The sequence below is a fragment of the Tachysurus fulvidraco genome, chromosome 25, assembly GCF_022655615.1.
Source record: "Tachysurus fulvidraco isolate hzauxx_2018 chromosome 25, HZAU_PFXX_2.0, whole genome shotgun sequence".
NCBI classification, from domain to species: domain Eukaryota; kingdom Metazoa; phylum Chordata; class Actinopteri; order Siluriformes; family Bagridae; genus Tachysurus; species Tachysurus fulvidraco.
Genome location: NC_062542.1, coordinates 4,644,472 through 4,662,605, shown reverse-complemented (window position 1 = coordinate 4,662,605; position 18,134 = coordinate 4,644,472). Strand labels below are relative to the sequence as shown.

Here is an 18,134-nt window from a genome sequence, read left to right as displayed (position 1 = left end):
CAAATTACTGCTGAAGGAGTTGAAGAAGCACTGTAGCGTCCTGTGAAATGAGAAAAGACAGGAAACAAAGGATCAGACATAACAACGCATAATAAGTCATTGCTACATTTCACAGACGCAACAGCGTATAATAAACAAACTGATTGTGAACCGACACAAAACAGGTGCACACAGTGTGGTAATTCATCAATGACAGGAGGTCAGGAGGTCTTGAGACACAACAGAAACAAACACAAACGTAAACGCATGGAGCTTGTCGCTATGGGAACTATCATGGGACGTTCCTTTTTTCTTATTTCTAACATGCTTCTGTTGAAATATTTCTTATGTATTTAGGGATTCCGGTGCTAATTTGTTGGTTGCTGTGGCATTTAAGTTATATATATTTCTGTGAAATATTTTTTCAGCGCTGATGTCACATTGCAAGGCATTTTTTAAATAATCGCAAACATACAGTAAAGAATAATGATTAGGTTTCTCTATGAGCTCCATATAAACCAAGAAATATCTTAGTCGCTATTTTCTAGCTAAGTTCTACATTGTTGTTAAAAAATCCAGCATAGAACACTGGAGTTGTAGTAAACATTGGGACTCAAAGTTCCAGATTACATTGCAGCTATACAACACAATTGTACGGGGTTACAGTTAGTTAGCTGCGGAAACTAAGATTTGATCATTTGAATGAATTATTAAGATTCATATGTATAGAAATCAGGATACATTTTTTTCTTTACTGTGGATGAAGATTTCAGCAAATCCACCACCATGATACTACATTATATTTGTTAATAATACTAACATTTTTAGGAGGTATCACAGCCCATAGCATAATATCTAAAATCATAAAAAAATAAAAAACATGACACTATAAGGGGGGGCACGGTGGCTTAGTGGTTAACACGTTCACCTCACACCTCCAGGGTTGGGGGTTCGATTCCCGTCTCCGCCTTGTGTGTGTGGAGTTTGCATGTTCTCCCCGTGCCTCGGGGGTTTCCTCTGGGTACTCCGGTTTCCTCCCCCGGTCCAAAGACATGCATGGTAGTTTGATTGGCATCTCTGGAAAATTGTCCGTAGTGTGTGTGTGAGTGAATGAGAGTGTGTGTGTGCCCTGTGATGGGTTGGCACTACGTCTAGTGTGTATCCTGCCTTGATGCCCGATGACGCCTGAGATAGGCACAGGCTCCCCGTGACCCGAGAAGTTCGGATAAGCGGTAGAAAATGAGTGAGTGAGTGAATGAATGAATGACACTATAAGATTGCTATCTCAAGAAGTATCTCAAGTCAGGGCTTGCACATATCTATCCACATCTTTCTGTCTGACTGTATTAAAAAGACTATGAGGATGATTTGAGCTGCTTGAACTTTTCTGTTCTGAGACGAGTGCTGTGTGACATTTTTCCGCCTGTCACTGAAGAGCTCAAAAGGAGGTCTTCAAGTGCACGCTGCCGAATCCGGATTGGTCCGGCTTTTCCTTGAAAGGCCAAGGAGAAGTGGAGAAAAGCTTCCTGAAATGATGGCAGTAGGAGTTCTTTTGGAGGAGGCTTCATATGGTTTTAGCAGAAGTGCACACTTCAACACACTCGTTTCAGAGTGCTTTGATTTCCCGTGTCTTCTATAATATTAGTTATTCTTCTGTCAAATCTGCTTAAGAATGTTTAAATATAGATCTTTTTTCTGCCCCACTGAATCAACATGTCAGAGCTTGTTAGACTTTTCTATTCAGTTTTTTAAGTAATCACTGTCACTGTAATAAAAACACCTATAGATGAGTTTCTTCTTGAGATGATAAAATTATGAGGCAGTAGGTGCATGCAGACACGGGTCAAGAGCTTCGTTTAATGTGAAATTATCTCACGGACTTTGACCGTAGGACGGATTTTAGTTCCAGATGAGTTGGTTTGAGTATTTCAGACTACTGAGGCTATTAATAATGGACATAAGATGGTAAGAGATGAGGTGACACTTTTCCATTTTCTTAGCTCTCGGGTTTTGGTGAAGATTCCTGTTTGGGTCATTAACAGACAGACACCAGACACCTCTGACTCAGTCATTCATTCATTCATTCATTCATTCATTTCCTACCGCTTTATCCGAGCTTCTCCGGTCACGGGGAGTCTGTGCCTATCTCAGGCATCATAGGGCATCGAGGCAGGATACACCCGGGACGGAGTGCCAACCCATCACAGGGCACACACCTCTGACTCAGTCATTGCTAATTTTTTTTGTCACTGAATGTTTATAGCTGGTTCATGCAAATACATGTTCATTTCTGAATGCGGTTATTTGATTTTAGCTTACATATACATGAATACATTTGAACTGTACCGAGCACAACATACACACACATCATCAGTATGGACTGCACAGACCCACACAAAACACACACACTGACACATCAAACTGTTTACATGCTGCTTACAATCCAGCAAACTGTTAACATGCCGTTTTTGCTGTTTTGCACAAACTGTCCAACATTGCAGCTGTTCTTGCACATATTGTACAATATCTCAGCCATTTTGCACATACAATGCAATATTTCAGTCATTTGCTGTTTTTTGCACAATTCTATTTATTATCCCAAGGATCTGCTGCTAAGAAACTGTGTTCATCCTAATGTTACTGCATGAAATATTGTTTGAACATACAGTATTTACATACAGTATTTACACCGGTTGTTCGGCGCTGATTCTGTTTACTGTTTATTTTCCTTTGTGTATTGTATTTTTTGTACTTTTTGTATTGTCTTGTAACTTTTTGTTTGAACTGTCTCTTGTCCTAGACTGTCTGGTCTGTCTTGTCCTGCACTGTCTGGTCTGTCTTGTCCTGCACTGTCTGGTCTGTCTTGTCCTGCACTGTCTGGTCTGTCTTGTCCTGCACTGTCTGGTCTGTCTTGTCCTTCACTGTCTGGTCTGTCTTGTTTGTCTTGTCCTGCACTGTTTGCACCGGGTTGCACAGTTGCACTTTATATAGCGTTCAGCGTCAGTTCAGGCAGGCCACATAGACGAGCTCGGCTATCAGCTGACTGGCAAGAAAAAAACAAAAAAAACAAAAACAAAAACATTTTCTAACCCAGCCATCAGCTGATCTGATACCTAAGCTGGTCCCTTTCAAACAGGGTGTCCTATTTAAATGCATTTTCAGTCTGTCTGCTTGGCTGTTTCCTTTGCATTGTGCCAACCCACCTCCTCCCATAGCTCCTCCTTGAAACTTTGTGTTTAACTTAATCAGTGTCATTCTGTTGTCACTGACGCAGGCTCTGTTCCAAACGGGGGGATTTTATCTTGCTGCTTTCCCAGTTTTACTGTAAATGGGAGATTGTCCCCAGAAGCTCCTGCTGTTCCCTGACTAGCTTTCATGGAGCTCATGATAAGGATGGGGAATTCAGAACAGAGCCATACCGCCAAAAGTAAATTTAACAAGCTTGCAAATAAAAATTTAAATATATGTCGAAAGAATTGTCTTTATTTTGACTCAAGTCGTCGTGACTGAAATGTATCTAAGACTACTTACAAGTCCTTAGCCCTGTCTTTGTTTTATGTAGCACCACGATCCTGGAGAAACGTTGTCTCATTTCGCTATGTACAGTACTGCAACAGCTATATATGGTTGAAATGACAATAAAGCTTCTTGACTTGACATGACTTGATGTATTATTTGAGGATAACGCAGTCTTTATGTATCCTGTAACATTTTCTAATATACCTACATTATCTACATTGCATAGCTAGCTGTACATTCATTTTTGAAGAAATAAATTGAAGGCTTGGGAATTTCAGATACATTTTTTCTCTCGCTTTTTTATTTTCTGACGAAATAGTACCAGTTCTTGCCAGTGGATGAGTCTCTGGAAATATAGACATATTTTATTTTTTTACTTTATTATTTCTGTCATGTGTGCTGATACCGTTAAATATTGTGATTGATTTCCCGAATTTCAGATTTAACGCCCTATTCTGGATTTGCCTCTGAAGGTAACAGTGCTAAAACGCGTGTTATTATAAGGAAAGGAAGGCTAGAGAGATTTCAGGTGAGCTTGTGCGTGTCGCACACACAGAGTCACGGTTCTTTGAGGTATGAGATCTGGCTGCTGCTTATAGGATACTGCTGAAGTGATTGAATATTCACTTTGATTTGAACATATTTCTCCCTCAAGTCTCTCTCCAGTAGCTTGGTCTGTCTTTCATCACAAGCATGCTCTCAACAGTCACAACCTTCCCCTTTCACTCTCTCACACAGGAAAATCTATGCGTTCTCTAATATTTCAGCATGATATTCTATATTAAGTCACGATAGAAAACTGCATATGAAAATTATATTCACATGAGAAGTTGGACAAGAGATGAGAGAGCCTCGGCTAAACAATAAAACACGTGAACATTCAGCCTCACATCTTCTGGATTTATTCAGTCTCGTTTCCTTTTTATCCTCACATCCTCCCTACAGGCTTTAAATTCATCCTCACATCACATTTAAAGACTCCCCATTTATCCTCAAATCCTCCATATGGACTCATCATTCATCCTCATTTTCTTGTTTTAGACTTCTCATTCATCCTTTAAAGATTCCTCATTCATCCTTATTTTCTCTTTGTAGACTCCTTATTCATTCTCACATCCTCCAGTTACAGACTCCTCATTCATCCTCACATCCTCCTTATCGAATCCTCATTTATCCTTTTTTTACAGACTCCTTATTTATCCTCACATCCTACATTTACAGACTCTTCATTCATCCTCCATTCAGACTCCTTATTCATCCTCATTTTCTTTTTACAAACTCCTTATTCATTCTCACATCCCATTTACAGACTCCTCTTTAATCTAATAAACCTAAAATCCTCCATACGTTCTCTTCATTTATCCATCCATCTTGCATCCAGACTCCTCTTTCATCCTCACATCCCATTTACAGACTCCACATTCATCTTCAGAGTTCTCGTCTCAGCTCCCTACAGACTCGTCGGTCCTAGCCTCCTCCAGACAGCTTTATTCATCCTCACATCCTCCAAAGAAACTCATCATTCATCCTCACATCTTCTCTACGATCTCCTCTTCCATTTGTAAACGTTTTTCTGGGCATCCTCACTAAAGCCTCCTAATTTAGTCACAACTTTTCATCTACGCAAAGACCGTGTTTCAATTTTTCTTATTCTGTTGTGTTGATCTGAGTTGCAGGTGTTTTGTCAGGCTTTTTGAAACAATTCAGTTAGAAAGTGAGACACTCAGGGAAACATGTTGTATACTATGAAACATATTTCCCAGGAATCTAGTTTTTCATGTATTGCTCTTCTCTATTGTGTTCGTATTCAGTTCTGCTTTGAATCCTCCAGGATTGCGGTGTGGTTGTGCCAGTGTTAACTGACCCCATGCAAATACTGTATGGTCATAAATCTCCTAAAAGATTTTTATCTATGGCAAGTGTAGACCGACAATAAATCAAATCAGTCAAGTAGAGCAAAAGATGCAAATGTGAGTAGTGTAAGAAGAGAAGTGCCTTGGAACTGAATGATGTGGATTATAATAGGATCAAATCAGTCAGTGATCCTTTGGCTTGTGACTTTGCTCTAACTGAAGTATTTCAGTCAGAAATATTTCCATTTATTTCATTTTGCTTAAACTTTTTAATGCCATAACAGCAGACAGTAATTGTCTTTGCGTATATATTTTCATATATTTGATGGAAATTTGGTAATGAATGCTGGAACTATCTTAAGCGACATACTGTATAAGGTTTTTCATTTTCTTTACTGTGTACAAAAAAATATGGGGTCCAGTAAAATTTTGGAAACTGCGTTTCTCTGCTTGTGCCAATTAGCTATGCTAGAATAATACATAACAATAGGGGGAAGTCATGGCCTAATGGTTCGAGAGTTTGTCTCCTAACCCTAAGGTTGTGGGATCGAGTCTCGGGCCGGCCACGACTGAGTGACTCACTCACTCACTCACTCATATGAAGTTAAGCATGAATATTCAAATTGTAACAGATGGGATGCTTGATTGAATAGATTCTTTATTCATTATAGGTTACCCTACTATTAATTAATTCTAATGCACCGGTTAATACAAACCTGTGATTTGGCTTACAGTTGGAATATTCTCAGAGCTGCTGTTTTGAGTAAATTAACCGACACCACCTGATCTAATCAAATCGAGGTAATCGTGCCAAAGAGACAGTAGAAATTAAATAAAAATTTGCCATTAGGCAGAACAACAAGAACAGCATATTTGGATGCTGTTCAACAGAGTAATGTTAATGGAATGAATGTAATTCTTGCTGAGGTCGGTTTGGATATCTCAGTGTGTTGAGGTGTAACAGTACCATGTCCTGTGCCGTGGGAACTTTGGCTCCGTCAGAATCTCTTTGACAGACATGATGTCACCGGGGATGATGGGATAGAACTCAGACAGGGAGGCCTCTTCATCACTAGGGGACAATAAAACGAAACAAAATTATAACTAGAAAGGAGCTCCCGAGTGTGTACTGTTGTGCCCTGTAATAGACTGGTGCCCTGTCCATTGTGTTCCCCATACAGAGACTCCAGGTTGTATGAAACCCTTGAGAGAGAAAAGCATATCATTCTAACGTACAGTTTACAAAGCATAACTCTAAAACTGAAATGGAAGGCTTTATATATTTCACATGATAATGCATCATTGCACAATTAAAAATGTAATAACGTCTCGAAATCACACAATATTTTTTTAATAAGAAGTAGGTTTTTTCTCTCAGAATGCTGAGATGATTTTCTAATAATCCTGAGATTTCCTAATACCATTAATGAATTAATTATCCTGTAATAATGAGATACCGATGGAGGTATATTTTTTTCTTGAGTGGCAGCAATGTGCTTCTGTCATTTGGTACCTACTGCAGGGCAGAAAGTGTAACTGCACCCAGCATCGATCACCTCGCACAAATAACATCACAGCAAAAAAGGATACAGATAGATGTACAAAAGCAGATACACAGACATACAGTATATATATATACACACACACACCCACACACACACACACTCATTTGGATTAAGGAGTTTCAGTATCGATATTCAAGTGTTCTCGGAAGAGCCGAATCAACAAAGCCTTCAGCACCATCATTAGTAAAATCTGGGCCACGTTTGTCATGATTTGGCTTTGTACCCTCAGAGAGTACGAACCTGAATAGAATAGACTTACTTAAATAGACTCATCTCATTAAATAAGTTCTATTCGTGTTGGTTCTCCCTGCAGGCCTGGCTCGGAATATTCCACTTCGTTCCAGGAGAGGGAGCTGGGATCTTCTAGTCGACGTGCCACGTTAAAGTGAACTCTTATTGCCGATTACACCAGAGCTTTGAGGTTTTATTGCTGTTGCCTAAAAGACTGAAAGCATTCTTAATGGAATCTGAAGGTGTGTAAACCAGTTACATGGTCTGAAACGCAGAGAGCAGGCAGAACGCTTCTTCTTCTGTAATTAATCAAGTAATTCATCTTCATGTTGTTGTTACAAAAGCTTATGGCCGAGGCACTGGGCAGGCTCCAGCCATATTAATGTGCCCTGGGGTAGAACACATGGGGTGTGTGTGTGTGTGTGTGTGTGTGTGTGTGTGTGTGTGTGTGTGTGTAAGAGAGAGAGAGAGAGAGAGAGAGAGAGAGAGAGAGAGAGAGAGAGAGAGAGAGAGAGAGAGAGAGAGAGATAGTAAGAGACAGGACAGAGAGATAAAGACACAAACAGAAAGACAAACAGAGAGAGAACAGGTAAGCAAGAAAGATAGAAAGAGAGTAAGAGAGACAGACTCAAATTAGATGGAGTAAGACAGACAGAGAAAGAGAAAGGTAGATAGAGAAATAGACAGAAAGAAAGGAAGATTGACAGACATCTGGAGAATATGAAGGTAGATAGATAGATAGATAGATAGATAGATAGATAGATAGATAGATAGATAGATAGATAGATAGATAGATAGATAGATAGATAGATAGATAGAGATTTACAAACAGTAGACTGATAGACATACAGACAGACAGACAGACAGATAGATAGATCCTAGGATAAAGGATAAATGTGTTTTTGGGATGTTTTCTGTTTCTTCTTCTTCTTCTTCTTCTTCTTCTTCTTCTTCTTATTATTATTATTATTATTATTATTATTATTATTATTATTATTATTATTTTAATTAAAAGTCACTTCACTCCTTCAGCCCACGTGAAGCTCCACACAGTAATAAGGCCAGAGTTTCTGATTAACAGATGTCAGTCTACTACTCCTGAGTCACATGATAAACACTCAGATTAACAAGCTGTAGCTCAGAAGGACATCTGACACAGTCACACAACACACACACACACACACACACACACACACACACACACACACACACACACACACACACACACACACACACACACACACACACACACACACACACACTTTAAAGGTCACTTGTCACACAAGACCTACAAACCGAGCTTGAACATTACTGAATATGAATCCTTGGACTACATTCAAGTCATAATATGAGACATAGACGATCCTCTTAGACTAATAAATAATTTTACTTTCACTATATCTATTCAATTAATCACAAAGACTTATCAGTCACAGTACAGGCTGGAAGAAATATGTGAACTTGTTATAACTTGTAGCAGCTGATCAGATTTGGACTGCAGGAAAGAGAAATTTTGGACTATTTTTCTCTATAAAGGTTTTGTATTTCATTAAAATTTCTAGGACTTCTTGCATGGACCGTCCTATTCAGGTCACGTCACACCGTCTCACCTGTGACATGTGGCATTTAACTTTTTTTTGCTGACATACTTACATCTATTTGTGTGGATGAAGAAGCCTAGCGGTTAAGGTAATGGTTTACCGATTGGATGGTTGTGAGTTTGAATCCCAGGTCGAAAGATAAAAGTAATTTTTACCACAATGCTACACCTGGAAGTAAAACGCCCTGGACATCAATAACAAATCTTCCCCGTAAGGCATGTTGGTTGGAGTATTATGTTTTTTTGGGAACAAATAATTGAGCTAACAATGAATTCAACATGATATCAGTTTTATAGATGATACGTGAAATAGATTTAGCAGACGCCCTTTTCCAGAGCGACTTAGATTTTGATCTCATTTTATACAACTGAGCAATAGAGGGACCTGTTCAGGGGCCCAGCAGTGGTAGATTGGTGGACTTGGGATTCAAACTCACAACCATCCAATCGGTAATGGATTAATAGTTGAATAAAATGAGATCAAAATCTAAGTCGCTTTGGAAAAGAGTGTCTGCTAAATCTATTTCACATATCATCTATAAAACTGATTTAATGTTGAATTCATTGTTCGCGCAATTATTTGTTCTATACACTGCAGACCCAAAAAACACAATACTCCCACCAACATGCCTTATGGGGAAGATTTGTTATTGATGTCCAGGGAGTTTTTCTTCCAGGTTTAGCATTGTGGTAAAAATGACTTTTATCTTTTGTCTTAACGGTGCACAGAATAACGTTCCAGATGCTTTGTTAACCCGTGTATAGTGTTCAGGTTTGTGGGACCCATATTCATAAACATCAATAGTTTTGAAAAACTTTGCTTCCTTGTAAATTTGTTGATTTTTTTCAACTCATAACTTCATTAAATTTGATTTTCTTTTTTATAATTATTACATTTTATTAAAAAACAACAAAAAAAAAAACGGGTAGCACTTTAATTAAAAAATGTGATGTAATAAAGGTAAAGGGCAAATATTAACCCTATATGCTGTTTATATTGCTTGTAATTGGGATAAAGTAAACATCTGTAGAGTATTTTAACATAAAATTTTTGATTGTGTTGAATTAAAAACCAAAAAATCATCAGACCCACGAACACTGGCTGAGTAACAAAAATACAAACAATATACAAGGGTTAATGATCTAGTTTAGATCTATTTTGTTTGTTTTGGAGCAGGATTTTTGTCGGTTATTTCATTAACAACAGAGAAAACTCATGGTTTGGGGCTGTATTGCTGCCTTGGAAAGCTTGCAAAATTACTGAAGTAAACATCATCCACTAAATCAGTGATGGTGATATTTCATAATTTTTGTCTAAAAGCCATCAACACAAGGAAGGCATAAGATGATGTAAAACTCACAAGAGGTTTACAAATCCAGCAGCGGCATTGGCGGAATTTAAACATAGAGAAAAATATGCAAATAAAAAGATATCCTTATTTACGTGACCCCAAGAACAGACAGATTTATGACATAGGTGGAACATAGTAATCTTCTTTAGCAGAGCTCTATCATTACACGACCTTCCGCATAATTGAATGAAGACATGGAGGACACACTTTATCACACAGTCGGTCACAGAATCTGAAGAATCAGAATCTTAATATTACACAGTGATAAACCTTCTAATCTCGTACTGCTAACAAACAAACAAACAGATTCATAAAAGACAACATACTGTACGTGGGCTAGAACACACCTAGACATGTGTCCGTTTTACACAAAACACAGCTTGTCAAAGATAATGAAGAAGGAACCACCTTCCCCTATCAACTTGTTTTTGCTTGTTATTATGGATACGGTTATGCACTCAGTGAAAACTTGGCCTGTGGCATGATATCGACTTTATAGCAACAGAGGAACAGGTGAGCAGAAAAGCAGAAGTCCATGCACTTGGCTTAGAAGCACAGAGAAGTTGAGGTAGGCAGAAAAATGGGGAAAAAAGAGGAAGTTCTCGAGGCTTGGTTTTGTAACGTGAGATTGTAGTGTAAGTAGAGCAGATGTAAGAGACACTATAGATAGCTTGGTCAGTTTATTATCCACTCTGAAAGCCCAATCTTACTTTAGAGAGGAAGCACGTTGCTTTGAACAATAGCAGGTATCATGTGTTTTGAAGTGTGTTATTTTGTGGCTTTGGAACTGTAACATGTTTGTTATTCCTATGAACAGATGAGAGCAATGATATCCTGACTCCACGAATGATGAGTTGGCTACGAAGCAACTATCTAATGACATTATTGTTGAAGTGAAACATGACTGTGTAAACAAATCCTAACGTTTTACAATGTTGACTTAAATAACCTAATCACACGTTCAATAGAACTTCATCCTGGCTGCTCGTTCTCCGATAAAACAGACGTCGTCTATAAATACTGTACATCCCTGTACAAGTGTGATACATCCCAGAATCAAGCCTGCACAACGGTCCTTTTTTTTTTTGGTATTTTGTGGCAAATTGCTATTAAAACAAACTTAAAAACCCCTGAAAAAACAAAGAACATATCCAGATAAGTCATGTGACACAGAACAGCCTATAAGACTCACGGCATCTGTGCCAAAGTGGTGATACTTTATCTTGCGTTGCTTTGTGATGATGATGATGATGATGATGATGATGATGATGAAATCAATGCCATACCTTGATTTAAATGTTTTCTTTTTGATCTGTGAGGACAGCTCCATGCTCTGAGACATCTGCGCCTTTTCCTCCTCCTGGCACCGGTATGTCACCATTTTAGTCGCCATGTTAATCCTGTAAAAGTGAAGAACTGTTAAATAAATTGTGTTGGCTACTATACGGCTAGCATAATCACCATTCGCACCACCTTCCTCAATCAAAATCGTTACCAACTTAGTGAGACTTTATGATAATCAGCTTGTTATTATTATTATTATTATTATAATACGCTTACCTGCCAATTTAATATAAACAACTGGACATTTACAGCATGTGGCAAATGCCCTTGAGGTTCAAGTGCCTTGCTCAAGGGCTCAGGAGCGGCAGCTTGATAATGTTGTGATTTGAACTTAACCACCGCTTTTGTTCCCCTTTACACCTGGCCATTCATGTAAGTACAGTATATTCAGCTTTGCAACACTGGCAGAAGCGCAGTACTTAAAATCGTACATTCACAGACCAAGACCTTCAGGAAATTTTCACATCAGCAATCAGAATGGGAGAAAACAGGCTGGTTTAAATATTTCAGAAACTCCTGGGATTTTCACACACAGCAGTCTATATAGACTATATAGGGTTTATATGGTCATGGTGTGAAAAACTAAAAACATCCAGTCTGTTTGGTGTCTAATGAGCGAGATCAGAGGAGAATGTCCAGACTTGTTCAAACTGGCGGGAACTGAAATAAACACCCGATACAACCGAGATAAGCAGAAAAGCATCAACTATGAATGCACAAGAATGCAAGAATGAAGAATGCACAACTTTGATGTGGATGAGCAACGAGAGCAGAAGATCGAGTAAGGTTCTGCTCCTGTCATCCAGGTCCCGTATTACATATTGTAACTGGACAGATGAAGATTGGAAGAAGACTAGCTGATGCTATTAATAGGTTGAACAGGTGTTCCTGTGTTCAGCGAGTGTACAGTAGAGTGTGTGTGTGTGTGTGTGTGTGTGTGTGTGTGTGTGTGTGTGTGTGTGTGTGTGTACAAATTCTGTTGTACTTTTGCCAAAAGTTCAGATTGGCATCTGCTCAAGTAAATGATTTCTGTAATTTTTCTATATCTTTTTTTTAAAGCGATCATAATTCCAACTATCAGAATGCTCAAGCTAGCATTTTTACTTTTTCACATATACACCATTTTCGCACAGCATTTTAGTTTCCTCTTAATTTTAAATACTGCTTTTATATCTATCACCTTTTTCAACACCTGTCAAAGCTATTAGCAAGAATTAGTTAGTAGACTAAGATGATTTAGTTATTAGCCAGTAGCTGCTGTGCTGCTTTCACTGTGTTAGTAGAGACAGCGAGCATAGTGAAGCTTATTTTTAAACCCGAAGTAGACAGAACAGGAAGCGGAAGCAATCAAATGAGCATAAACCGCAATTTCACACGCGCATCTTATTTGCTAGGAGCATCGTGCTCCTTTGTAAAAATGTTCTCACAATGTTCATCCATTAAGACCCTACTGCTAATTATGTGATCAGGCAGTTGTAGTTGAAGGCATCAATTGATTTCCTTTCTTTTCCTTTCTTTTCTTTTCCAACTAATACCTTTGTTTTATAACTTAATTTGAACATTTTAAATTTTTTTAATAAGATCAAACCTCTTGTCATGTTCATAAAGTGTGGATAATTGCACGGCTCTAGAAGACAAAGGGTTCAAGTGAAGTTTAACGCATGCTCCAAAGCTGAGTTAATGCTACACATGCGGCGCTGATCTCGTTCGCCACGAACACAGGATGATTAAACATCTCGGGTTTATAGCTACTCAGAGTAAGTTGTTTGCAGAGATTTTGAGATTTTTGGGGGTTTAAACGTTTTGTTTTGACAGGGATGCTGTAGCGTTAATGCTATTGGGAATCAGCATGGCATTGTCATGACCCAACAATGTGCTGGATAAACATAATCAATTACAGAAAGCAGCTGAGGCTGAAATGGGAAATGTTTTTCACCTTCCTGAAAACTCAGACATCAGCATAGTCAGCATAGACATCACAACCAATACATCAGCTAGTATTGGTTGTGTGCCAGCAGAGGCTAACATGAGGAAAATAAAGATTCGGGATAAATTTCAGGGATTTATTTTTGCTTAAATTGCAAGTACTAAGAAGAATTAGCTTCCAAAAAAACTAATTCTGATAGGAAAACAATTTGTTGTAAGATTATAAATAAGGACACCAAAGAATCTACATTGTTAAATGTGGAAACATTAATTAAATTCACTGGTAATGTTGTTTAGTGTTAAATGCAGAAATGCAGAATTGGCCACGTGAACATCATACGCTAGCATGATGCTATGTTAAGTCGTCAAGTCAGTACATTGTTTTCTATACATTTCGTCTGTAGACTTATTTTTTAAATGTTTTCCCGGTTGTTTTGAGAACATTTAATGTTTTTTTTAATTTGTTTTAATCAACATTCTTACAACATTGTAGTATTTGGTCCATTGATGCTAGCTATTGGGTAACCGGGTAATTAGAACATTCGCAGACTTTATTTAAAATGAATAAATATAAAAAAAGGACAATGTGATGTACTGAAAAAAAGTCATGATTTTTAGGAGGTTATTTTAATACTTTGTTATAAATTTGCTCAGATGAGGATGAATCAGGAACTCGGAGAGACACCCGAAACAAAGACAAAAAGTTGAATCAGAATCTCACTTCTTTAATGATTTCGCAGGGACTATATATGCAGGGGCTCTCATACAAGGTTAGAGGAAAAAAGAGAGAAAGGGAAAGTAGAAACAAAGGAACAGTCATGAGTCGACCTTCCAAAGTCGGAATGAACAAGAACTCAAGTGAAAGTAAATAAGAACTCAACAATTAACAGGAGACTTCTTTGAAGGTCACACGGTATGATCACGAATACCAAATCGAGGCCTGTTAGAATAAGAGGACTCTTTTTAACACCTTTTTCTCAGAATGGAAATCTGTGACTGTTTTCTTGTGTCCATGTTCAGCTAAACGTCTTTGTCATGTCCCGATCCTCAGTGGTGATTATATGATATAAAGCTCATATAAAATTAGACACTTAGGGCTTTTTGCATTTGTAGTTTATAATAAGGATTTCTGTTTTAATTCACAGAAAAGTTCCAAAGAAACAAAAACTAGATCTTCTAAGTAAATGGCGATATCAAACCAATTTCTGCTCTCTGAGATGCCCCAAGTGCTTTTTCTTTAAATACTTTCAAATTTGAAGGTGTTATCTTCACCCACTAAAATTATTTGCAGAGGTAAAGCTGTACAAAAAAAGCATATCTATGAAGTTAAAATGCATTCTAGTTTAGTTTGATTTTCGGTGTCCTCCAGGGTTGGAGTCTGGGTCGACTGTTGTTCATTCTGTTGTTCACATAATTGACAGATATGAGTGACTTACAAGCAAGATTTTGAGCCCTCAAGAAAGCCCCCAGAAGGTTTATACTGCTAGTATTTCCATATCAGCAACTATTACAAGGGATGTGACAGAGAAAAGAGAGAGTCCTAGGAGCCAGAGAGATAAAAACTCCCCTTAAAGACCCCTTTGTGGCCTGTTGAGTGAATAATACTTCATTAGTCCGGGTCTGCGTTGCTGCCCACTGTGCTCTCACAATCATTAATCACATGAGGCACTTGGGAAAAACACACACATACATACACACATACACACATGCATACACCCAGCAGAACTAGGCCACTTTTGAAAGATGACTTCATTTACAGCGAACTTGCAGCCACCACCTGTCTTACGATCACATAAAGAGTGCATTGTGTTTTTTCCCCCCTCTTTCTATTGTCCTATTGGCTTTCTTTATATTGTCCAATCGAGTAATGCTGTGTGACTACAGGGACAGGAACGAGGAAATGAGTCTACACAACGCTAGAAGAAACAGGGATAATTCAGCCCTGTTTCAGTGGAAGATTTATGACTGAAGTTCTGAAAAATAAACCACTTCAGAAAGAAAAAAGCATAATTTGTTTTGTAAAGCTAGAGATATCGAGACATGGACTTGAATCCTATGCTGTGTGGAGTCTCTTAGATTATTCTGATCTTTGTTGAGATTAAGAGAGATTTCAATTGAAAAAAAAAAGTAGACTGAGGTGTGGCTAAAGAACACCTGCCTTTAAAAAAAGAAATCATTGGATAACTTACGGATATCAACGATCGATTAATTTGCTTAATTACCGACCTTTAGCCTCTCATATCAATAGACTACCATGAACCGTTGTTGTTATGCTCAGCAAGATAAAATATCTCATAGGATACCACAGTGCTGTTAATTCTCAAATCTGATTGGTCAGAATCTTTTGATTCATTTTGAAAGTGTTTTCAAATGCAAGGCAACTTACAGTTTAAGTTTTATAAAAAATTTACAGTGTAATTGTTTTTTTTGTTTTTTTTTTTAATTTTAGTTAATTTAGTATTTTTGGAAAGTCCAGTGAAAGAAAAAAAAATCGAGGCTGGTAATGGAATAGCTGTTTATGTAACTAGAAGTAGATGATAAATGAAAGATTTGTCAAAGGTACAAGAGGAATAAGATGTGCTGTTACTGGAAAATAATCAACAGTAACTCTGCTTTACATCAGGCTGCATCAAACAATCTGTGATTGATTATTTATTTCTGATTTATTCGGTTCAACATACGTAATATTACTGTATCACATTGCCTTCAGAATAGTGTTATTTTATATGTGAGTATTTGAACTGACAGTTTTAATGCTTTTTATTACTAGACACAAGTCTGATCTAAAATGAGTCAGGACTCTGTTGGCTTTCAGTTTAGACTTTAGAAAGAAAGAGATTCAATGCTGAACTTTGACACAATTCAATTTTTTCACCTCTGGTACTTTTCTTATATCTTTATTTATATGTAATTGATGTAAATCCAGTCACATCACATTGCTTTTTTGAAATTTTTTCCCTTTTTGATGGGATCACCTTTGTTTGAACAAGCTTGCTTTCCTGTTATCATATTTTGTCAATGTGACTGTTTAAAAAAAAAAAAATAAAAAAAATAAAACTAATATTACAAGATTTATTTATCTTATTTACTGTTTTATCGATCATTTTATTTAAGTATTGATTGTAAGATTCTGTAATAAGACAATGACAAAGTTTACACCAATTAGTAAAGACAAGCAATATATATGTTCATGTCTGTCATTACAGAAGGTTAATAATTTCAGGGTCACTCATACAGTACGTGTCTGGGAAGGAGAAGGACCAATTAAAATGTAACTCACGTTTGTCAGAAGCAAATCTGCAGGACTATTAGATCCGCAATGTGTCCTTCGTTTTCTCCTCTATTTTACTTCCAGTTTTTTTCCCCCTCAAATCTCTCTCTCTCTCTCTCTGTTCCTGTATCACCCTGTGCAAATATGTGTGTGTGTGTGTGTGTGTGTGTGTGTGTGTGTGTGTGTGTGTGTGTGTGTGTGTGTGTGTGTGTGTGTGTATGTGTGCGTCTGAGAAGGACGGAAAGAGGGTGACCCCCTAGACAGACAGTGTCCTTCACTGGCAGAATGCAGTCTGAACAAAGCAGCCTCCACCTCATGGTAGTAAATATAGACCAAGGTCTAACACACACTGGTCAATTCAACCCATCCGTATATACTTACAGATGACACAATGGGACAATACAGTGAGGACTTCTGAAAGCACCGGGGATTTAAAGCCAACACCAGCTCAGGGTCTGTCTGACTGGCGATACAGCTGTGCATCGGGATTAAGAAAGGATTACGCTGCGTAGCATATGGTGTGTGATGAATAATGTTCGGGTTTTCCTGTCTAGATTTAGTCAATCGTTTCTTTTCCTCAGATGTAGCTTACAGCTAAATCATGTTTTCTGTCCTAATGTCCATTTATCAGATTTCCACTTATACATAAAAACTGCATTCGGATATCTTCAGACGCTTACCTGGCTAAGTAACCTCGTTAAGTACAAAGGACTTGACGTAAAAATCTAAAGCAATGAAATAAATAATGAAACTGGTTAACATAAGCGATTCAAAATAGTTGCCACTACCGCTATCATCTGAGCAAAGTCATTTTTACAGAGTGGCTTATATATAGTTACAATGAATTTGAGATTTGTGAACAACAATTTGAAGCATGTGATTGCTTCAGAATGCAGTTAGCAGGATGCTAGTAGTGAAGAAATAGTCACTTTTTAGATGTAGCATTTTTGATGTCCCTTATATTAGCTTTGCCCTGGTGATACATGTTAACGCTGATAACGAGGATGGTTCAGAATTACTAGCAAATTGAATTAGAAATATCAGATGTTCATTATTATTTAAGGTACAGTGGAACCTTAGCATTCATTCATTCATTCATTAATTCATTCATTCATTCATTCATTCATTCATTCATTCATTCATTTTCTACCGCTTATCCAAACTATTCTCAGGTCACGGGGAGCCTGTGCCTATCTCAGGTGTCATCGGGCATCGAGGCAGGATACACCCTGGACGGAGTGCCAACCCATCGCAGGGCACACACACACTCTCATTCACTCACGCAATCACACACTACGGACAATTTTCCAGAGATGCCAATCAACCTACCATGCATGTCTTTGGACCGGGGAGGAAACCGGAGTACCCGGAGGAAACCCCCGAGGCACGGGGAGAACATGCAAACTCCACACACAAGGCGGAGGCGGGAATCGAACCCCCAACCCTGGAGGTTAACGTGCTAACCACTAAGCCACCGTGCCCCCCCGGAACCTT

The 18,134-nt window shown here is 38.1% G+C and overlaps 1 protein-coding gene across 1 annotated transcript in view; it reads right to left on the bottom strand.

Annotated features, from left to right (window-relative positions):
- myom3 (myomesin 3) overlaps window positions 1-16,868 on the bottom strand; it is a 51,285-nt gene extending 34,417 nt beyond the window's left edge. The window contains exons 1-3 of the mRNA XM_027170165.2: window positions 16,650-16,868; window positions 11,386-11,499; window positions 6,319-6,423 (exon numbers count right to left, since the gene is read on the bottom strand). Coding sequence (XP_027025966.2) covers window positions 6,319-6,423; window positions 11,386-11,492 — 212 coding nt within the window. The 5' untranslated portion in view covers window positions 11,493-11,499; window positions 16,650-16,868. The remainder of the gene's footprint in view (window positions 1-6,318; window positions 6,424-11,385; window positions 11,500-16,649) is intronic.
- Between the last annotated feature and the right edge of the window lie 1,266 nt (window positions 16,869-18,134).